Source organism: Dysidea avara, chromosome 11 (assembly GCF_963678975.1).
Source record: "Dysidea avara chromosome 11, odDysAvar1.4, whole genome shotgun sequence".
Taxonomy (NCBI): Eukaryota; Metazoa; Porifera; class Demospongiae; order Dictyoceratida; family Dysideidae; genus Dysidea; species Dysidea avara.
This window is the reverse complement of record NC_089282.1, coordinates 14,276,340-14,299,796: the sequence shown is the minus strand read 5'-3', so window position 1 is coordinate 14,299,796 and position 23,457 is coordinate 14,276,340. Positions and strand designations below refer to the sequence as shown.

Here is a 23,457-nt window from a genome sequence, read left to right as displayed (position 1 = left end):
CTTTTCAAAAGGTAACTAAGTACTGTAGTTACTAGTTACTTTCGTAGTATAAATTATGACTTGTTTTTAGCTTTTGTAACATGAATTTTGCTAAGATATGCATCATTAGGGATGCAATGCATATGTGCACTTAAAATAACAATTCTGTGGCTATTTTAGGTTAGTTTTAATTATTGCTACATCTCACAACATCTGTTACTCAAGCTGAATCATAGAGAACAGTACACAGAATGTGTCTACTTAATGTGGCTGTAGCATATATGGCACAAAAATTGAAGTGCTCTTTACTTTTAAAGCATCATTAGTTATAGTTCCAATGTAACTATTGTGATTAGTTACTATTGTAACTTAGTTACTTTTCAGACAATTACTCCTAGTTACAAGTTACTAGTTACAAAGCAAGTAACTAGTTATATTACTAGTTACTTTAAAAGTAATCAGTTATGTAACTTAATTACAAAAGTAACTAGTTACCCCCAACTCTGGCAACTGGTTTCAGCATATAGTCTATACTGACAAGTCTCATGCATGCATGCATGCAGCATTTCCATGCACCTTCCTTTTCACTCAAAAGAATAGGACACTTCAAGCATGAAGCCGGTAAGAAACTACTTTTTAATCTTGTACGAATTCTATCTAGTTGCATCTCATATTACTATCACTGCTATTGACACCATCTATCATCCTATATCCTGCTGCTTTGAAGGTCCCTTGATGCTCAATAATGCTATCACTGCCTAACTTTGGTCATTCATGCCATATATAGGGGTTAAAAAAAGGATCATGATGCTATAATAATTTATTTACATAATGACATCACTCACATTGCTGTTGTTAGCTACAGTTTTCAGTGATTGATCCATGTAGGGAGGTCACAATGAGCAAACAGTTGCAAACTTGGTACAAGATACAGGAATCAGGGTTTGCAAGCCTAGAATCTGCTATTGCATTCAATTGTACATTTGCAAAGTTTTACACACAACTGTAAGTCTGATATAACATTATAGCTACTGTTATAATAAATAGTATATAAATGTGACCCGGTCTGCGAAAAGGGCTCTTATAGCCTTTCCAATTATCCATGTTTGGCTAATCATAACTCCTAATCTACTAAAGCTATCACCATGTAATTACACCCACAGCTACTGCCAGGTTAGGGTTGTTGAGTGACTAAATTGTAGGCTTGTACCATATTCACCAGTCAAGTTATGGGTTACCATATATATGCAATTGGAAAGGCTATAAGAGCCCTTTTCGCAGACCGGGTCACAAATATAAACTCCACAATCAACAGCAATTATACAGCAGCAAGAAGATGCTTGTGATTATGACTCGTATATATATATATATATATATATATAGCTATGCAAAACACATTGTTTAGTCTATAATCCATCAGCAGACTGTCAGTGTGTTAGCTTCAGCCAAACATTAGCCAATCACAGTGCTTTAATTCACTCATGCTTTAATCTCTTTCTATATAGTCACCTGCAGAACAAAAGAGGTTGTATAGCAGTACATATAGTATATATGCATGCATGCAAGTAAGTTTAAGGAAGTATGACATATACATATAGCAGTGCAGTATATTAACCATTTTTAATGACTGCTCTATTAGAGTGTTTGATGGGTATTGAAATTTCTTACCACACACTAGTACAACAAAGTTGTGAATTTCACTGCAGCAGTATACTTATACTATTTTTAATTGAAGATGATCTCACTGCATTGGCATTCTGTCAAATGGTCAGTAAGCAACAGAAAGATGCTTGTTAACCATACATGTATTACTGGAACACATTAACTACATGCTAAATAAATTGGCAACTACACTATACCTGAATTGGTTGTGGGGATATATAACTCGGTTCAGTTACATCAATATATATATAACTACACCCGTTATGGTCTATAGCTATATACAAAATGAAATTTATATAAAACAGAATCTATATTAATAACAGAAAGCTGAAGCTGGAACATGACCCTTAAAGGGTTGACCAGAACTCAAGAACCAGAGTAGAGTAGCAGAAACCAAAGACAAATGGTATATACCAATACACTGTCATTGTACACTATGCATGTAGCTATATTCCATGCAGAATGTTCACGTATACAGCTGTAATGCATGTTTGCTATTGGTACATGTATGTCATGTAGAGTGCTGGTCGTGCTGGTCAATCAGTACAAAACTCTCTAACAGAGCAATCACTGCAGCATGCCACTTTGGTTACTTTTTGCATTCAAGATATGTTACTGCCTCGGTTACTGCACTCACAGGACCAAATTCGTCAAAATTAATATTGAATCGACCTCACCAAAAAAAAATTTTGCAGCCCTTTAATTAATCATACCCCCCTCAGAAATATTCATCGCCCTATGGAAATTAATCAATGTGCAGTTTTAATTTATTTATACCGCCCTCATAAATATTCCATCATCCATCAAAAATTAATTGTGCAACTCATTATAATTTCAACACCTGGCTTCACCCACACAAAAAATCACACTGTATCTACCAAAATATACTGTACTATTTTGACACTAATACTACACCATAAAAACGATGCAAGTTTCTATAGGGCCAGTACTCAAAGAAGGAAGACGCAAATCGATTAAAACTATATACCACCTCATTCGCCTGTTCATGGAGAGTTCCAAAATCTCTGTTTCATTTCTCCAGCTACAACGGTATGCATGTCATGTCAGTGCGTTTGTTTACGATGCGGTAAACGTAAACAAGATTGTCATCGTTTCTTCTACCAAACCGCCTTCATATCCATATGCGCAAGTATCTACAGGGCTAATACTATACCTTGGCTGATGTACTGATCTATGGTGAACGTTTTAAGCCAAATTACAACGTTGTAGACTAATCCAAACGGAAGTTATGGCTGCGAATGTAAGCGCCTGTAGTTTATTTTCAGTAAAATCGCTGTACATATCGATTACCCTGCTCTTCCTACTGTCTATCGTTATAATTCCAAAATTACACACCACGGAAGGCTGAAACGTTGGTGGTCCATTCCTTGGACACTGCTGATATTGCTGAGTGAATAAAAAAATTATTTTAATGTGCAAACAAGTCGGGTTTTTGCTGAGACGGTCACATATAGTGCAGTATTACTCGAGGGTGTGTGGTACAATTAATATTATTTTCAAAAGCAAGGATAAAACTCTTTATGGTTCCCAACTGTGGTACCACTCGAGAGTGCAGCACAATTGGAGTATATGTGGTATTCTTTATTCATATATAACATAATTTGGTGACATTTCTTTATGTACAGAGAAATGATATGGATACAAGATAGCTAAAGGAGAGAGAGGTGTCGTCTTATACCATGGAAGGACTAGTATATAACCCATATGACGGTAACGAGTAAGATCCCAGCTGGACTTCTCCTGCTGTGTAAGACAAGGATAGCTGGTTCCCAGTTAATACCAGGCATCCATTGATGATACAGCTTGGCAGGCTGCTTCCCCAGTAGACACTAGGTCCCCTAAAGCTGGTATATACACTGAAGCAATGTGAGTAAATTTCCGTGCTCAAGGAAACAATAACAATGGAACCTGGCATTGAACCTGGACCCTTTTGATTATCAGGCCAGTACTCTAGCAACTTGACTATGATTCCTTAATGGACACGAAGCTGACCAGAAGCTGGTCGGATACATTTGTTGTATCTTAATTTCATGTTGGTAAGTATTATCCACCCCAAAAACACCTTCGCTGTAAAAAAGGCGCGCCCAAGAAACTACAAGTACCTGGAACCCAATGTAAAAAAACAAAAACAAAAAACAGCTCAGCTGAAGTGAAAAGTAACTGGTAACTTAAAGAGCTGATATCTGAAGCGGCCAAGAATACAATTACTAAAGTTTAATCCATGCAAGAATACTTTGGCTATAAAACAGGTGTGTACATGAAAGTAACTGGCAACTGAAATGGCTGATATCTGAAGTGGCCAAGAATGAATGGTCATATACAACTAATTCAAAAGTTTAACACTGAACCTTTATAATTCAGCTGTGTTCCATATTCACTCTTGCTGCATCGTAAAATAATTTCTTTTAACTCTAATTGGCTGGTAATTTGGCCACCTTTTTTTGCTCTATTATACTGACTATTAAAAAAGGCGGACAAATTATCAGCCAATTAGAGTTAAAAGAAATTATTTTACGATGCAGCAAGAGTGAATATGGAACACAGCTGAATTATAAAGGTTCAGTGTTAAACTTTTGAATTAGTTGTATATGACCATTCATTCTTGGCCACTTCAGATATCAGCCATTTCAGTTGCCAGTTACTTTCATGTACACACCTGTTTTATAGCCAAGGTATTCTTGCATGGATTAAACTTTAGTAATTGTATTCTTGGCCGCTTCAGATATCAGCTCTTTAAGTTACCAGTTACTTTTCACTTCAGCTGAGCTGTTTTTTGTTTTTGTTTTTTTACATTGGGTTCCAGGTACTTGTAGTTTCTTGGGCGCGCCTTTTTTACAGCGAAGGTGTTTTTGGGGTGGATATCACTCATTTTTGTCAGTGATAGACTCTACATTTGGTTTAAAAGGAAATTTTTTTGGAAATGAGCAATTAACATTAATGCAGAATATTATCTTGGAGAGTCAGTAAAATCCACACACAATAATGATTGTTTCATAACACCGTAAATTCGGAAGTATGAATTTACGGTTAGTATGACTGTTCTATTAGAGTAAATCTATCTTTACTGCCTGCATGTGACGAATATATCTCATATCTGTGCATGTTAAATGCTTCAGACACCTAATTAAACTTGCAAGTGACTAATTAGTTCACAGTTGCTACACAGCTATAAATACATTTGTAATTTTTATCACCATAATCATTTATCATGTTATAACCATTTTTTAATATTTTGGTCACAACTTCAGGATTAGAGCAGCAGAGAAAGGAATAGAGGACTCAACCATCAAGACTTGTATATGGGAGATGGAACAGTATTGCAATGGACAATGCCGGTACTAACCCCTCAAGGGTGTTGCAGTACAGTATAGATCCAAGACCAGAGCCTCGATCGTCACCTTTTGAAGGATAATGCCAGCACTAACCCCTCAAGGATGTCACAGTGCAGTATCGATACAACCACTCCAACCAGTGCATAAGACCAGAGCTCGATCACCACCTTTTGACTGAAATCTTTATACTTGATGAAGCAATTAAAACAAAAAAGTTGTAGTACTTATACTTTCCTGAGGGAGCATGCCCCCAGAGTCCCAGACTCCCTTGCCTGTTCAGCAGAATAATAGGATTGAGCCTTACTACCACTTTCACCTTTATTCTTGGCCCAGATGTACATATCGGCAACATAATACAGTAGCTGTAGATAATGCTAGTTAATGCCCCTAGGCAGAGCTATAGGGGTGGAAATTTTTCCCTACTATCACACTATCACAGTAGTTCTTCTCGCAGTTCTTTGCCTGGCCATCATCAACTGCTGTCAAAACATTAGTGTCATCCCCCAGACCCTTCCTCAAGCATGCTTATCACACAAAAATAACTTAGTTTAGCAGTGCACAAACTTATTGACAGCTTATACTATATTAAAGTACACTTACCGCATTGTTGAACCATGTATACCACCAGAATCCACCGGATGGACAACTAACACGTGATCTATTTAGGGGAAATCTCGTGGAAAGTCCCTAATTACCTTAAGCGGACACTCGTGATACGTGGTTTTAAATTGAATGGTTTAAGAATGTAACTAGATGGTGAGGCGTACTTTAATCGGCTCGACTTTAATGAGAAACTCGAGCCCCTCGTGAGAAACTACATCGCTTGAGTAACGCTTGAAGAATTAAGAGTCAAGAATACTGAGGTACTCTAATATATGCCGGTCTTGACTGATACTAACGAAACGAAGAGTGAAGTTTGTGCAACGTGTCACATCGCCAAACACTGATTCACCGTGTTTGTGCGATAGGGTTTATGGACCTGTCCACCAGATGCTGAAAGGAAATTCATTCCACCACATGGTGAAAGGAAATTCATTCCAACTTGTGAAGTTATTGATATAGTCATTGTTGGGGACCACGGGGACATCGATGATCATTTACCAGTCAGCTGTAAGTAATGTCACAACAGAAGGAAAGGAACCATTACCCCTATGGCGTACTGATTCTCCTGGTCAGTTTTTGTACACTCAACCACAGAAATGTAGAACTTTGGTTGCAGGTGGAAAATAAACACATTTTTACTCAGTTACAAGAGATTCACCCAGCTGGGATAAAATGTTGAAGTAGGGTTGGGAGGTATTTAGGTATTAGTAGTTAAAATGGTATTTTCAGATACCGTTGTGGCTTTCTAAAAATACCGAATACCGAATTTAATGCATTAATTAAATTTTTGGTGGTTTAGTGGTGGCTACACATGAAGTCAAGCCCCACACAATCATGTGTTTATGCTGTGGGCAAGACAAACACAATAATTTACTTTTTGAGATATTCAAACCTTACTTTGTGGTACAGTTTGTCATTTCATTTGTTCCTTTTAAAGATAACTTTCACTACTAGCACAATGTGAGTATAGGTATAAATCACAGCTTACCCAGGTTTTTAAAAAGTGTACAATATAAAAGGTATTTAGTGATACCGAGGTATTTAGTGATACCGAGGTATTTTTCCTAATACTGTAAAAATACCTCAGTATACCGCCCATCTCTATGTTGAAGTGAGTGTCATTAGTACTAACTTGTTCATCAGGTATTGGACAATTCCAGTTGTCCAGATTATGCAGTTGTCCTCATGTTCAAGTTTACACGTTTAGGCAAGTTCCACAACGTCCTATAATCTATTACTATATCAGTGTGGAATAATGCTTATATAATATTTTTCATATTCCAGGCTCTAGGTGTATTGTATTTAACACCTGCTTGTTGGTTTTTGCAGGCCATCTGGTCATACTGGTTTATCCACTAGCAGTTGAATGTGATCATGGTACATATGTAAGTTGAGACCATGCAAGAACAAAGATACAGGTGTCATGAATTTTAGGTCAGTTAACGTTCAGAGGAATTGTATTATTGCAACTGTAGTTATCAATTATCAGTGACCAGTTTGTGATAGCGTACTTTTGTTTGACCAATGACCTAATGTTCTGGTTTAGATGCTTACCCAACAGTTATGTTACTCACTTAACCTGCATATGGGATATATTTTTTTTAGTTCATTTTGATTATCCATCCTTTATTGGTACAGCCTGGCATATTGATTTTTTTGCACATTCTCTTTTTAATTAAGTGCCTGCTGGATTGTTTCGTCAGATATCGAAATAGGTGTCTGGTGTTGCGACCAATGTTCCAGGTCAGTTTGCATGTGTGTTTAATTTAAGGTTGACTTCAGTGCCTGCTTATTCTTTTATAGGTCTCGGTATCGAGTGTTATGAATTTCAGGTCAGTTGACGTACAGAAGAATTGTATTATTGCAATTGTTTTTGTAGTTATCAATTATCACTGTATACTAGTGATGTGAATTTGCAGGTCAGTCTACTCAGATGTATCGGGTATAGTGTTGATGGGTTCAAACAAATATCCAGTGTAGACTGTGAGTGGCATCAAGGGTGTTAATTTCTAGGTCAGTTTACATGTTGTGATGTTAGTGATTTTTTCCTAGTACCCAGATGTTAAGTGTATTGTATTTAATGCCCACCTGTTATGTTTTTAAATTATGGTATATCAGTGTAGATAGTGCAACAGTAAGCCTTCTGTGTTGTAGTAACTATTTGTTTCATAATTATGCTGTTGTCCTGGAATGGCACAATTTTTGGGCAACCAGTGTGAAGTCCAGTGGTATAAACATTGTATTATGACCAAGTTGTGATAGCGTACTTTTGTTTGACTAATGTCTTAATGTTCAGGTTTGACATGCTTACCCAACAGTTATGTTATTCATTCACTTAGCCTGGGATATAATTTTTGTTCATTTTGATTATCCATGCTATTATTGATATAGCCCGGCATATTGATTTTTTGTACATTCTCTTTTAATTCAGTGCCTGTTGGATTGTGTCATCAGATATCGAAACAAGTGTTTTTGGTGTTGCGACCGATGTTCCAGGTCAGTTACATGAGCGTTTAATTTAAGGTTAACTTCAGTGCCTGCTTATTCTTTTACAGGTCTCAGTATCGTCATGCTGACATACAAGAAATCATCACTATTGTTGGAACTATTTTTAGTCAAGTCTTGATGTGATGTTGATTAACATTGTTACACATTGTTGTATGTTTACCATATGGCAAGAAATTTTCATGGCCATCATGAAATTTGAATATTGTGTAAGTTGTGTGGAACAACCCCAACTCATACATGGTCACTGGCAAACCACGAACCACATTCGAGCCACAACACCACCAACCACATTCGAGCAATCCATTACAAAATTTTGTTGCACCATTTGTGTGTGCATAATACTTAATGAAAGCCACAACACAAAGGCATGGTACAAACTACATAGAGGTGGTAACCCCTAAAGGCTTGTTGCCTTTTGTATTCACCTTGTCGGCCTTTGTGGTTAATCTATTAAAATTACATGTAAATAGAGAATTGAAAAGTATGCTTAAAGCACCTTCGCTAGTGATTTTGTTCTTCACACCATAAGACAACTGGCGATTTATAAACGCTCGCATGGGGTGTGGCACTAAATGGAATTTAAAAGATTTCTGCTTAAAACGCCATCCCTAGGGAACTTACGGTTCAGCACGCTGTCACAACTTGTTTATCAGGCATTAGAGTTTGTGTCCACGACTTGTTTATCAGGCATTAGAGTTTGTGTCCTTTAAAAGTTATTGTAGGGATTAGAGGTTTGATTGAAAAAAATACGCGTATAGGCAAACCAGGATTGGATAATGTCAGTGCTAGATGGACTATACAAACACGACTATGTTGACTGGTATAACGTGACAGTAGTTGTAACATAAGGTAGAGAAATACAGTGAAATACGCCTATTTTTTTTATTTTGCGATGGTTACTTTTTTATTTTAGCGAGGTCGCAAGAAAACTATGATGATGACGACTCCTAAAGATTTTTTTATCACGTAACGCAATACAAACCTATTGAGAGATGTTGCATAATCTAGGACTAATATTGCGAAACCGGCCCTACACGTAAATAACTCACAGTAGTGGCCGCGCGTCTTTTAATTGGGCGTGCGCTTTGTAGTCTCTTGGCCGCGCGACTCACTACCGTGAGTCTTGATTGTATTACAAAAAGCAGATTTTTAATCAAATTTTATTTCTATGTAGAGGACCTTCGTTTCAGATATAGCTACTCTACAGAAAGAAAGCATGTACCTTACATATTGATTGTGACTAGAATTTCATATTATGAATTGTAAATTACATTCTGATTTACACTTTATCAGCTTGATTATACAGTCCATACTGTAAATTGATGCATATAATTAAAATTATACAGTGTATTTGTGTATAATTATACAGTTATACAATTTTATTGTGACAACCAAATTTCAGGCATGTCCAAATTTGACACACGGTAAGTTTGTAAGCTTGCTTTAGACATCCATTCACTCTCACAACTCATGTAAAATAATTTGATTGGTAAGTGTCAGATGTTTTGTAGCCTTGCCTTTTGGAGCTCAAGACCTGTCTGATAAAATGATTATAGCACTATAGTAACATAAAGTTAATAAAATTTTCTAACCCCATGGTTTACTATAGGTAAACTGCCAGCACATAACTTGAAGGTTTTCTCCAACAGTAAACCAATGATTTACCACTTGGTAAATATGCAATATAATTGTACTGTAATTTACTGCTGATTTAATTATGGTAAAACTGACACTGGTTTACTGCATCGGTAATCTGAGGGAGACCTATTAGTTTACTACATAGTAAATTTTGGGTAAAACAGCCCTCTTCAAGCAGTGTTAGAATTCGGATAGTAAAATTAGTATTGGAGTACTCGTTGAGATCATGTGATCCAATATTTATGAGCTCACATGATGTATTTGTTATCTGGCAGTGACGGTGTGGAGTTTGATTGAAGCATTTTGGTTGTCAGGAACACTTACTGGGTACTTTAATACAGCGTATTTATCATCGCTGTTACTTAAAAGCTTTAAACTGTATATGATATGTTTCAATATAGGTATGGTAAGCATTCGCGATTACTCGATCATTAATGCTAGAGAGTACTCGAATACTAAAAATCCATGATCGTTTCAGCCCTAGTTCCTTGTATCGGGAACCACCAGGATACAATTACGTGGTCTTGCTAATGTGCATCTTAGCTACCTTCTGGACCTACAGTGCAATCACTATACAATGTGATGGTCTTATTAATGAGGTCATGAAGTATATGCCTCAGTTTGGTCACTGCTTCCCATACAAAGACCACATTGTAATAGTGAGTTAGTAGTTACGCTCCATTGTATAAGCAAGGTTGCATTCTAGCATACACACTTTATAAAGCTATGAACATTTCCTAACAGGGGTGTCACATAGACACAGGAATATCTGCAACTGCCATCAGACTATTGTCCAGTCAAAATTTTCCCCAATGTGGAACTTCAAGTAATTAAGCACTTTTCAATTGTGGGTTTCAGACTTCATCCTTGACTGTAGCACAAACTTAGCAGCCTTAGCCTTTGACTGCAGCTACAGATCTACCATATTACTACGGGTCAGCACCTTGCATTCCTTCTCCCCCCCTCCCACTCGTATTTTACTTTCTGGTTTACAGTGTAGTGTATCTAGCAACTCACGAAACTACTGTCATATATGTTGGTATACCCTGCTTACCATCTCTAGCGAAGTCCGAAGTAGTCTATGCTGGCATCATAGATAATACACCCCCCTGACATCACAGATACTATACTTACAAAGGATTGGCAACGCGCATAACAACCGTTCGACAATCCTCGTTATGGTCACGTGAGTTATTACGTAAGTGAGCGCGTAGATACGGCTGAGACGACAGCCGTTCCCAGTGCTGTTATTCGTTGTCTACGAGAGGGGAACTACTCTTGCAAAAGATTATTGTAGCGAGTTACGACCGCAGGTCCATTTCGTCATCGCCAATGGATTTATACAAGAGATCCGGTGACTCGGCTGCAGCTGAGCTGTGACGGTGGAATTAACACTGTTGTATCCGAGCTGGAATCTCACCTGAAAGGTCAACGAATGGATTATACTGCTGGTATGTGATATCAATATGATGATGTACTACTAATAAACCATGATAGTGCACCCGGCGGTTGTATGGAGTAAACATCGAGGTAAACTGAATCGATCAATCTGCCTGTATCACTTGTATTCTTGCATACTCAAAGTTTTGATTCCCTGCAGTCTATTTCCTATTGAACACTATCAGATGAGCATATGAAGTTGTTGTGCCTCTACTTGTGAAAGATCCCATGGTTTTTCCCATTTTTCATGGGTACTGCACCCACAAAATCTCTAGTGCCATGAAATTCTAATATGCATATGCATTTCATGGCCTATGAAACAAATCATGAAATGACTTTCATATTACATTCACGATTTAACTTTGATGGCATGGCTGTCATAAGCTTTTCATGGTGTAGTGCTCTGGTATAGTGCATTAACTACGGTACCGCTCTAAGCCAACGTCGCACTTGCTCTGGAGTCCATTACATCGTGCATTGGAGTACGCGCGTGATCACGCTACCGTAACGTGCAAGCACTCCCAAGCTACCTCGAGAGTTCGCCATGCGCAGGTACGTATACCAAAACACGATATGGAATACTGCTAGCCCTTCAACGGAAGCGATAGAAATCCATTGCCATTAAGAGGTATACACTGATAAACATTCTGTGGTGATGATTTCATGCATACTTTACGGGATTCACCTGGTGTTAAACTTTCAATCCCGTGGAACAGTCGTTCGAGACATCAACAACTGGCTGGTACCGTCTTTTCAACCATTCGTCGCAGACAGCTGACAATTAACGATATTTGGCACCCCCCTGTAGAGCCTAGCTACTTGACAATTCACAGTCTACTCGAAGTTACTCGAAGTTACTCGAAAGGAGATGGCATCCTTAAGGCCGAGGCGTGCAATGGCGCTCGCGAGCAAAGGTTTGTTATTAATTACTGCTGTATTATATTTAGCTAGCTAACTGCTTTTTTGGTCGTACATGCTTAGCTAACGCTAAGTAGCTAGCCAACCAATACTGGCTGGTGGGCATTGATCTAGCTGTTTTTCGCATTGATTTGCACCAGCTGTTAAGCAAACCAAGTGACGCTAGCCAGACGTCGCCTTTTGTTTTATGGTAAGTAGTTCTACGGTTATAGCTAGAGCGCGAGTTGAACGGACGCGCCAGGTCTTTTTAAAAGTAGTTTACCAGGGGCGTTTACCGTCGTGTTCCAAAAACGTTTGAGTGTGTTTGTAGCTTTTGGTTTGTATTTGCGCATCCAAGTTAGCAAAGTGGCTTAGCTATGCTACAGTATGAGAGGAATGAAGACTATAGCTATGCATGCAGCGCCAGTAATAGCTATGCATGCAGCGCCAGTATAGCAGTTCTAGGTTATATAACTAGGTATAAGCTTTCGCTTTGAGGTTTATTCGTGCCAACTTTGAACCCGTGTGAAACGAGCTCCTGAAATGTTATGGGTGCTTTTCACAATGGGCTGAAAACGCCGTGTCTATAGCTTCGTACTGACGTTCGAGGTAAAAGGGGCGTGGCCTATACTTGCGCGAACGAATATGTAGAGTAGCTTCGAGCCTTTCTCTAAAGAATTTACATGAGAAAATACGATAGACACTATGAAACTGTCGTGAAGTACATTTCTTGTGAAGATAGCTACTATGCATAAGTTATGGCAGATTAAACTTATTTGGAGGCCATACCATTGTAACTAATTACCAAAAATAATTATATTCATACTTATTATTAATGGCGTCACTTATTATTATTACTTGGTTATTATATTCATACTTATTATTATTATTATTATCATAAAGGAAGGCATACACAAAAGGTAAAGCTTGTACAATGTGTCTTCCTACAAAAACAAGCATACATACATACATATGTATATAGACCCACAGTTAGCTAAACAATGCTCAAAACAGTGATACAGAAATTAATTGACACATAAGTAATTATAAGGAGATGCTGGAAAGACTTTCGATTACTGTCTTCAACGATTAGTAATGGTACAGTGTTCCAGAGGAAAGTAGTGTTGACAAAAAATGAATATCTCCTAGAGTCAATGGAGGGACTAGTGAAAGATGGTGACTTCTGGTAGATGCTATTGAATTAATTAACAGTGACTATTAAATGCAATAGGTGTTTGCTGATGGTTTTTTGTCATTGAGGAAACTGACTGAAAGGAAACTTCGTCTTGACTGCAGAGAAGGACGGTGAAGTTGAGAGCAACAATCGTTCGAGGAGATAGTCCAAGAGCTGGTAGATGGACACGAGCGACTCCCGCAGATCCATCGAGCTGCCCGCTTATGGATGCACAATATTTTATAGCCATAATGTACTTATCTAGCTAAACATTTGCCTTCTCTAGAAGTAGCACAATGCCAACTTGCTGTTTTGTGCTCATTAGAAAGGTTGTTTGAAACTTCTAGTGCACTGTATGCTGCATGTTATGGGTAGTTTATTCCAACTTCCTTTGCATGCTACAACAAGGTTAGGTTGAAGGAAGTGATGCTGTACATGGATTGGTTACCTCATCTGGTCAAAGCTATTAGCTACTGTTGGTATATAGGTAGCATACTGCTTGCTTGGTTAAAAAGCTCAGGAACATGCCTAACTGACAAGTCTGTGGTATAAGCATGCATGAATGGTATAAGAGTTGTAATATGGTTAAAGGATAATGAATGACTGTTAAACATTTTAATGGGAGTGTATAAACAGTGGAATGGACTACTGGAATGGTAGAATAAAATTTTTAAAAGTCCAATATTTTTTTACATCCAAATAAGTACATCAGACTATTGACTATTGAAATTCATGTGTTTACAAATTCCACTCACCTATTCATTACTTAGTACTATAGACATAACCTCTGCCAACCTGTCTCTGGTATTGTTTAGGAAGCCAATCACATAATTTTTTGTTAAATTTTATGAGTGGCTTCATACTGTACATAAAGACTTTCATGGTTTCTTATGACATAGCATGGCAAAAATATGTCTTGGACAAACATTTACTATATTCTTTTTCAATTCACTGTACTTACCACCCACATTATAGTGGTTTTTAATAATGTAGCTACTCAGTGTCATCTTTGAAAAGCATACTAATACTGTTAGATTCAAAATTGTGGTATTGATTAGAATCTCATAGCATCACACAAGGCACAACAGAGTTGCATAACTTTGCAATTGGCCTATAATTGTTTATTTTGTTTTGTAGCACACGCATGATATTATGTTCAGGAATAGTTTGAGCTCCAAGACCTCTTGCATCCATATCCTTATGGTAGTTTATTTTCTAATTTAATAAGCTTTCTGCACACTAGTACCAGTGCTGTTTAGTACGTACTGGGATTTTGAAGGCACAGTGTTTTTACAGTGGAGGAAGGTGTAGGCACAAAAGCTTTTCAGTGGAGCCTCTTCTTGGTCACAGTGATTTCATAAGTTAACGAAATTCATGTGTTACTCACCCATTCATTCATTAGTACTAGACATATCCTCCGCCAACCTGTCTCTGGTATTGTTTGGGAAGCTACACAAGCATTCTACTTGTTAAACTTGGTTATACAGTAACATTGCATTCTGTAGTGTCAGTTTTATCTAATTTCATAAGTGGTTTCATACTGTACATAAAGACTTTCATGTTTTATTATGTAGTACGCTGACATTATAGGATGGCATGTCTTCATCATTATTTTTGGCTCAATGACACAACGAATACAATGCTAGTTATCAAACAAAAACATTAGACCTAAAGATAACTCAGTCAGATCCACCCAGCTCTTTTGTTTGTGCTTTATAGCATATTTAAAGTTGGCTCAGAGTATAATTCTGTTGACCCTGGATTATGCACCACAAATTGCTATATCAATTAGTGGTAAGTTTGACAGGGATTAGCATTTTGTGTTTACAGGCTTCTGGTTTAAGGAGGAACATCTGTGTTTGTTTAGTTTGAACCCACCTAATTAAACTTTCCTGACTAATGAAATTAACTTAACCCATGACTGAATGCAATATATTTCAAAAATAATTTTATACTCTGTAAAATTCAAAGTGTGCTTTTAGAGGCCTACACAAGTCATAGACATTTCTTATAATTCTATATAGTACTTTGCTACTGGTCATGCTGTATTAGCACATCTCTGTAATGAGTTTGCTGAACTGCATTGTGTCCATATCTTCACTGTACCATGGCTGCCTGACAAATTGCCAAAATTGACTAACTTCTTAGGAAACACCAAGCACTGAAACTTCATTTATATCGTACAGAAGCTTAGAACAGTACATGTACTTGGTACCAAAGCCAAAGAACTACTTCTCTAGTCAATACTACCTTATACAGAAAACCACTAGGTGGTTGTAATTTGTGGTCAATTGTATGCCTTCTGGTTGATATGGTGAGTGGTATGTAAGTTACATGGCATTTGTGTGTGAACTGTTACAGTAATAAATTGTATCTTTTATTGAACACAGCACCTACACTGAACATGTAGGTACATGTAGTAGCTGGATTTACTATTACGTACAACCTGTATAATCCATGATGTCTTTTTGCACTTTAACATTAAATTTCCAAAAAAGAACCATGGTCATTTGAAATTAGATAAACATATACCACAAATTATGGGCAATTAGTGGTTTATGGTGTATAAACTGGCTGTAAATAATGTTGTGGGAGTACTATCTGGTGGCATCCTGGACCTTGAAAATTCACTGGTCAACTCAAAGCTACCACATATCAATGATTATCTGCAGTGATTTGTGAAATTTATGTTCTGGTCTAGTGTCTACTTGCTTGATCACTCAGTAATAGGTCAATAATCCATAGCAGTATCAGAACTTGCATGAGATATATACTTACACACATAAACATGCACCTGTGAGAACCTGTTTGTTGGCAATATTTTGTACATATTGATCAATTGTTTTACTGTAGATGCATGTGATCATGCTGTTGTTCGATTTGATGAGGAGGAGGGGTGTACGTCTGTTGTAGAAGATTTTCGGATACAATCAGATATTAAAAAGCTATCTGAAGGAGATAGTTGTATTGTGCTGTGGGACGATGGAGTTTTGTACCCAGCTACTTTTGTTATGGCAGGTAAATATACTTCCATCACGGGTGTCAGAAGGTCTTTAATTCATTTATGAATGGATTTGTGTAGTGGACCACTGGTCCACTAAGGGGTTGTTGTTATACCGCATAAGCTACATCTATATTCACAATTTGCAGTTTCATGGATGCAAATGGGATAACCTAACCTGGAAAATGTGGTTTCCTATAGTGACTGATCAATTCTATTTTTCTGTACCTATGTATCATGTCGTGCATTCTAACAGAAACACTGTGAGCACCTAATAAATGTGTATGTCTGTGAAATGCAAAGCTAAGATTTACGTAACTCTCACAAATTCATGCACCATTGATATACAGCCAATATAGAGCTTGGATAATTGATAGGAGTGTATTATTAAATTGTCTTACAAGTTCCTACCACAATCTGCCCATATGCTATAAAAGAAATGAACAAGAGACCAAGCCATGCAGTTCATATTATTGTTGTGTTATATTCTCTGTTGTAGGATCAAAAGATTGTTGCAATAAAAAAGAAGACGAATTGCTGAATGATGAAGAAAAGGAGAACAGAGGAGTTAAACAGAACGTCACAAAGGAGAAAGCTGTTGTAGGAAGGAAATTGATTGATGTAGGTATATGTCCATTTGAAAATTTCATTATAGTAGATCAATCATAGACTAATGAAGCTCAAAGTATGAGTGAAGAAATAGGAAGAAAGAAAACGAAAAGAAGAAGAAAAAGAAAACTGATACAAGTATGAATGTGCTTCATGTGCAAGTTTAACATATATATAGTTGCTTCAATAATTTGTTATTGTTCCCTTTAGGTAAACAACAATGAAGATAAAAGCATGAAACATGACAATGTATGTGCAGGTGTTTTATGTTTATTGTGCATGATTTATAAAATCTTTCAGGAGGCCGGGAGAATGGGCAAGCAACAACCACAGAAGACCAAAAATGTATCCATTTCTTATTATGTGACCAAGTTTGATGCTTGTTTTCTAGGAAACTACAAAGAAAGGCAAACAAAAGCAGCGATCAAAGAAAGCAAAGCAAGTGAGTATACATAGTACCAAGATCTGACACATATTCATTACTAAAATATATCTTATATAGCAGGATGATGATGATTTTATTTTAAAGGTTGGTGAAGCTCCCATACAAGAAATTCCCATGAATGAAATTGAAGTATGTGTAAATACATTACCGTGCTAAAAAGTACTGTATTTTTGTATTTTATAGATGACATCAGATGATTTGGATACTTGGAATGACATTGTAAGTGCTTTAAATATATGTACAATTGTTAATTAATGTATCCTCTAGATCATAGATCAGCACAAAAATGTTGATGATGAATACAGTGAAGATGATATTGAAGTGGGTACTTTTCTTTAAAAGCACAGTTTTCTTAGCTGTTATCTAGCAGTGGGTTTGTAATAACCATACTTACATTGTGTAATTGTGTAGTTTTGGGCTTCGCAGAGTTGGTTGATTGTATAGGCTGACACTGTGTTTCAGTCAGATTTTGTAGCCTTTTTGTGCCTAGTGTTTTGTTTCTTGTGTACCATCAATTATTGGATGGATTCACTTTGATGCACAATACTGTATAGTCAAAAAAATCTATCACCACTGCTTTGTCTAGTGATGATGAATGATTGTTGTAGGAAACTGTTGATGTTGAATTATCTGACTACCAGGGCAGTGTGTCAAACAAGAAAATTGCTCAAGTTCATGTACTAAATTATTGCCCCCAGCAAAAGCCATCTTAGGTGTACCGATACACGTTCAACACTTAAAAAGGAATAAATGAATAACTAGTGCTCTGAGAAAAAGTTAATATGCTAATTTGTATGGTACTGTTGACCCAGTAGTGTATTTTCAGCATAGTCAATGTACAGATCAGACGATAAAAGAAATCTGCAACCTATGTTGTTGTTTGCTTGAGATGGTCTATGTAAATTCTTACATTAAATTTGTTTTAATTTATTTAATTACAGCATACGAGAGATTCTTTTGGAGCAGTGAACAAAGTATGTACTGTGTACTAGCATTGGAAAACTTGGTCATTTAATTATTGTAATTTTACATAGGAAATTGTGGTACCGATGGCTATGGATTCGAGTGATCGTGAGCGTGACCGTTCCGTGCACCACTACACTGGTGGTAGACAGGTGTGTACTTCAAAATGTATACTATGTATAGCCCTTTCAAGTTGTGCAGTTCTTGGTTCCTTATGTTGCACAGCAGCATAACATGTGAAATTATGGATGCTGACTACTGTCTTGTAACCATTTTAGTTGGCAGTAAGTCACACGAAACGTGGCATTTTATAGCATGGATCTTGAAAATCTGTGATAGCTGTGCAACCTGAGGTACTTTACTATTATATCTATCATAAACGTAGCTCTATTAGCATTAGGATTATTAGTATATTTGAAACTCACTTGAATACTTGGCTAATAATATAATAGTTTGAGCTAACTTTATTACTCAGTATGATAGGTGCAAGACTTGCATAACCAGTCATACGCTAAACATCATGGATGTATAACTTATTCTCCCTTAGAAAATTACGTATAATTTCTCTAGATGCTTAATAAGGTTACTAAATCCAATAGAAACCTGCGATGGGGTTACTAACCACTTAGTAACCTGTGGTCTCGCCAGTGGTTGTTTACTACATTCATCAAACAAAAGTCGGCAAAAGCCAAATACACAGTACCTTCACTGTTAGCTTACTTTATGGACAAGACACACAATATTTGGGCTGATCGTTCTATTGCCACATGGTGGCGTGGCTGACACTTACTATCAGCAACTCGACTCTGACAACTACAGCTACAGAGTTTGCTACTTTCTTTTACTCTCCTGTACTCACTTCACTCGATCAGAAGTTTCTAAAGGCTTACAATACTGGCTAGCCAACACACCACTTCAGTATAACTGGGCACAATGCGATGTTAGTGTGGCGCTGCCGATTAACAAACTTAACAGATATCTCATAATGCTAACAGCCATTTTGCCACTTGTTATAGCTTACTTTCTACACTAGACAATCATCATTGGCGCCGTTCTTCTAGGCATAGTAGCTACTATGGTATGGTGTTGACACCTCGAAAAAATCTCGATTCGAGTACCCTTAGTGCCACTTTCTCTCAATCTTTCTTTGCCTGCTACGCTCAGAGAAACTTTCTAAACTACTTAAAATGGGCCGACTTCAGTTTCTATGATTTAGTGCCCCTCTGATGATGTGGGCTCAACTACCCATAAATCAGGTCATTAAATCACGTAGAAACCTTGTCGGCTCGTTCTAACTATAACTGTGGAAAATTTGAGTAGTCCTAAAATGCTTCCATTTACATAGTTACTTTAGTTACCGTTGTTAATTTTAATTTTTTCCAGCAGGAATTAGATATTCATGAGCTAAAGAAGGAATTAAAAATTGAAAGCACTGAACAGGTAAGAAATACATACTTGTGCTAATGCTTGTGGGGAATCAAAAGTATGCATATAGCTACAATAAATTTCACTGATGTCATCCTGAACAACATCAGTGCTTAGAACAAATACAGAAAAAAGCAGAAGCTAACAAATTTTTTTTGTATGTAAAGTACAGTCATGACTACCTTCTTATTGCATATATTTGATTCTCTACATGCATTAATAATTTTTGTATAGACTCACCCATTCACTAATATTAATTAAAAGCATAAATCATGACACAACTTATAATATTGGCACACTAATGTAGTTCAGTTTAAGTAGCTAAGTCTCTGAAAAAATCATAAAACTTTTTCTTTTTTATAGAAGAAGTCTTTAGTGGAGCTCAATTCAACTGTTGGGAAGCTGACAAAAGCAGTAGAGGATTCGCAAAAAACTCTTGCGTCTATTCTTACGAAAATGTTCAATCCCACCGATACCATATCAGTTGGATTCAATTCGTCAAGTGTACAAGTTCCATCCCCAACAGAGTGTATTATGATACCACCAAGTCACCAGTCATCACTTAGTCCACTTACTACCACTGCAGAGCCTTATCAGGGGGAGCTACCGCCAAATGCTGAAGAGAATATGATACCACCTAGTCATGAGTCAACTATTGCTGAAGCCAACCCTACAATTGATCAAGGGACGAATGTTACAGTGCCTGTGGTAATTACACCAAATTCTGTGAGGACCCCTCCTACTCCTAATCGTATGGTACCAGCTGGAGTACTACTTGATCAAGGGACAAATGCTACGGACCCCATTGCAGTGAATCCGAATTCTGTACAGCCTTTAGTGAGGACCCCTCCTACCCCTACCTGTATGGTATCAGTACAAGGGACAAATGCTATGGATCCCATTGCAGTGACACCAAATTCTGTACAATGTTTTGTGAGGAACCCTCCTACCCCTGCCTGTTTGGTACCAGATCAAGGGACAAATGCTACAGATCCCACACCAAATTCTGTGAGGACCCCTCCTACCCCTAACCGTATGGTACCAGTTCCAATGCCCACTACGGCTTTATCAAACATGGAGCTCACATCCATTTACAATACTAGTTGCTCTAGGCGCAACTTTTCTGTCAACTTAGTCAGAAGATTATTCACTGTTTCGGTGAGGTGCTCATCCAATGTGTCTGGAAAGGGTAGAAAATCACAGTTAAATCCTCAAATGATTCAATATATCCGATCTTTGACATTCCAGTTCTTTCCTCTCCAGGGGTATGAAAATGAAAGAAAAGAGTGGGCTGCCTGCGTCGTTTCTATCGATGAAAGTTGTAGGAGGCTGATAAACAAACCTAGTAGACAACAACCACCACAGTGAATACTTCAGAAACGTTAGTAATAACTATCTAGATGATTACTGTTATCCCAATTAATAAGTGATTACTGTTTCCTTTTCATGAATAATTCATTTCTGCTTAATTATTACTGAAGTCAATGCATAAAAAATGTATATAAAGTATAGCTATGTAGTTAAGTATTCTACAGAACTTAATTGTATCAATATCCACTTGGATTTCCCTCCACCTCTATAATCCTTGGTATCACTTTATGCAAATGCCCAATGTACTTTTTACAAACAGTTGGAGTCAGTGTCTGCCAAAATTGCTGAATGCCCTCCTTTAACTCTTCAAGGTTTAATGGCTTGTAAGAGCTTCTTAAAAACTGTTTCAGTGATCCCCATACATTTTCGATGGGGTTAATGTCAGGAGATTCTGCAGGCGTTTTCCACCAATTAATCTTCTTAGCTGCAAAAAACCTTCCAATGTACTTGCTGGTGTGCTTGGGGTCGTTATCTTGCTGTAGTCTATGACCCCGTGGATAGCACTTTTTCAAAAATAACAGCAGTGATGATTCCAATACCTTGCGATACCTGCACAAGTATAATATTATGTTAACTAATACCTGCAATTGTTATCTACAGCTATGTAGCTGTACATACCTCACAGCGTTCATAATCCCAGTAAAGATAACAATTTGGGTTGCTCCTCTAACCGAAATGCCACCCCAAATGTGAACCTTTGCAGGGTGTTTTGGTCGTTGTTTCAGTATCCTCTTTTGGTTTTGCTTTCTAAAGCACAGTCTACCATGGTGATCTAATTGAACTGTGCATTCGTCACTGAAGATAACATCTTCAAACTGCTCACAGTTTTCTAATTGCTTTTTACACCACGCTACTCTTTTTGCTTTATTAGCTTCTCGAATCAGCTGGCAATAATGGGGACGAGTACATACCCAACCATTTTCTCTACGAGACCGCTTTACTGTAGCTAGAGAAACTCGCAAAGATGGAAACTTCTTTTCTAACTTTTCACGAATCTGTCTAGCAGTAAGTTCATCATTGTCCTGTAGCATACTATCAATCATCTTGCTCATATTTGCGGTTATTTTACGGGACTTATGTTGTCGAGGCAAGTCGGTGATAATGTGATGCTTCTTAAATTTTTTCAGCAACCGCTGCAAGCTTCTGAGTGTTACTTTAATCCTTTCTTGTTGCAGTCGTTTCCAAATGGTTCCTAGGGTATATCCAGCTCTATGCAGTACAATTACTCTCTTCCTGGTTGCTACATCCATACGAGGCATTTTGCAAGCTACGCTTGAATTATTATAATTGTGCCATTTATATAGTCTGGCGGCGCCCGACCACTCTATGCAAAGGGGCGGGCGCCGACAGACTACCATATAGGTTGTACACAAGTTACTTTATTGTCACGTGTGTTTTCTACTGTCACAGCGTCGAGGACTCACTCAATGGGTAGCTATAATATTTTGTAACACAACCTTGCTATTCGTAAATATTGATGGTTTCTCTCCCTCTCTTATAGGCTAAGAAGTGCGGTATTGGATCACGTTCCCCGGCCAGTGGCTAGCCACGCCCTCGGCCACGCCAACGCAAGAACATTATGCTAATTAAAAACATCCTGCTCTATGATTAATATAGAATATAGGTTATACGTAAACACTTAAAATCACATTATACAACGTTGAAGGTTCTTCTTTGGAGACTTCACCCGTCGTCTGGCTAACTTGTAGACCGTCAAGCTATCTTCGCGTCCTCAGGCATGGCTAGCAACACCTGTAATATTGATGATACGCAACAATAATTATATTTGCATGTCAAGTCTATACATATAGCCTATATAATATAAACAACTTGATTAAAATCCGCATGGTAGCTTAACATACGTAAAGACTGCGGCTTTTAATCAAAACGTCGTAAGTGAACGCGTGTGAAAATAAACCAGGCTACAAAATTGTTTCAGCTCTCTTGAGCACTGGCAGCCTAATTTTCCTGGTAAGTATAAATTTATGTTCAATAGTTGTCGTTATTATAATGTAAGTTAATAACATTAGCTGTGCTTTTGTCAACCACCTGCTGGGTTTTCCCCACGGAGAATTATAATTAGCTAGCTGAGAGCACTCGAGTGGACTCGATCGCCCGGATAGTGACTCAACACGTGACGTTCTTGTTTGCTTTTCAGTAGTCCAGGAATGGTCCTTGAAACAACTTGAAGCATTTGTGGCGGTCGACAAAGGCGCAAAACCTACTATATATTCATGCTATACTAAACGTAAAACCTACTATTCGTGCTATACGCAAAACAACCGGTATTGTTGCAATGGCTCTGTTTTCGCTAACATGCTTGCATGGAGTAGCGATTGTGCAGCTAACATGCAAGTGTATTAATTATTAAGAAAACCGCTGCCATTGA

General features: G+C 37.6%; 1 protein-coding gene and 2 long non-coding RNA genes across 17 annotated transcripts; all 3 read left to right on the top strand.

The window, feature by feature from the left end:
* The first annotated feature begins 2,718 nt into the window (after nucleotides 1-2,718).
* Nucleotides 2,719-9,487, top strand: LOC136237891 (uncharacterized). The gene is made up of 2 exons (XR_010692637.1): nucleotides 2,719-3,698; nucleotides 9,280-9,487. It is a non-coding gene; the product is annotated as an uncharacterized lncRNA (long non-coding RNA).
* On the top strand, nucleotides 5,624-8,305 carry LOC136237889 (uncharacterized). 8 transcript variants are annotated; one of them, XR_010692634.1, is made up of 7 exons: nucleotides 5,624-5,908; nucleotides 5,963-7,031; nucleotides 7,278-7,340; nucleotides 7,401-7,429; nucleotides 7,477-7,610; nucleotides 8,029-8,093; nucleotides 8,153-8,305. It is a non-coding gene; the product is annotated as an uncharacterized lncRNA (long non-coding RNA). The 8 variants fall into 8 exon arrangements; XR_010692632.1 differs by having other exon boundaries at nucleotides 5,627-6,165; nucleotides 6,214-7,031; XR_010692631.1 differs by having other exon boundaries at nucleotides 5,634-6,804; nucleotides 6,927-7,031.
* A 1,534-nt stretch (nucleotides 9,488-11,021) lies between the features above and the next one.
* On the top strand, nucleotides 11,022-21,166 carry LOC136237886 (rac guanine nucleotide exchange factor JJ-like). 8 transcript variants are annotated; one of them, XM_066028133.1, is made up of 14 exons: nucleotides 11,022-11,194; nucleotides 16,108-16,272; nucleotides 16,755-16,876; nucleotides 16,925-17,002; nucleotides 17,075-17,113; nucleotides 17,165-17,209; nucleotides 17,256-17,306; nucleotides 17,367-17,438; nucleotides 17,493-17,528; nucleotides 17,577-17,630; nucleotides 18,251-18,283; nucleotides 18,344-18,424; nucleotides 19,656-19,712; nucleotides 20,061-21,166. In XM_066028133.1, exons 1-14 carry the CDS (start codon nucleotides 11,179-11,181, stop codon nucleotides 21,063-21,065), a joined length of 1,854 nt encoding a protein of 617 aa, XP_065884205.1. In that variant the 5' UTR covers nucleotides 11,022-11,178; the 3' UTR covers nucleotides 21,066-21,166. The 8 variants fall into 8 exon arrangements, with proteins under 8 accessions (XP_065884205.1, XP_065884207.1, XP_065884203.1 ...); XM_066028135.1 differs by lacking the exon at nucleotides 11,022-11,194 and adding an exon at nucleotides 11,713-12,097 and having other exon boundaries at nucleotides 17,370-17,393; XM_066028131.1 differs by lacking the exon at nucleotides 11,022-11,194 and adding an exon at nucleotides 11,714-12,097 and having other exon boundaries at nucleotides 17,370-17,438.
* Nucleotides 21,167-23,457: the final 2,291 nt, after the last annotated feature.

Bases quoted from the DNA above. Each gene is read 5' to 3' on its own strand.
- LOC136237886 (XM_066028129.1), top strand. From the start codon at position 12,052: ATGGCATCCTTAAGGCCGAGGCGTGCAATGGCGCTCGCGAGCAAAG. The intron at 17,439-17,492 runs GTATGTGTAAAT...TGTATTTTATAG, and splicing joins TTCCCATGAATGAAATTGAA to ATGACATCAGATGATTTGGA. The intron at 18,284-18,343 runs GTATGTACTGTG...AATTTTACATAG, and splicing joins CTTTTGGAGCAGTGAACAAA to GAAATTGTGGTACCGATGGC.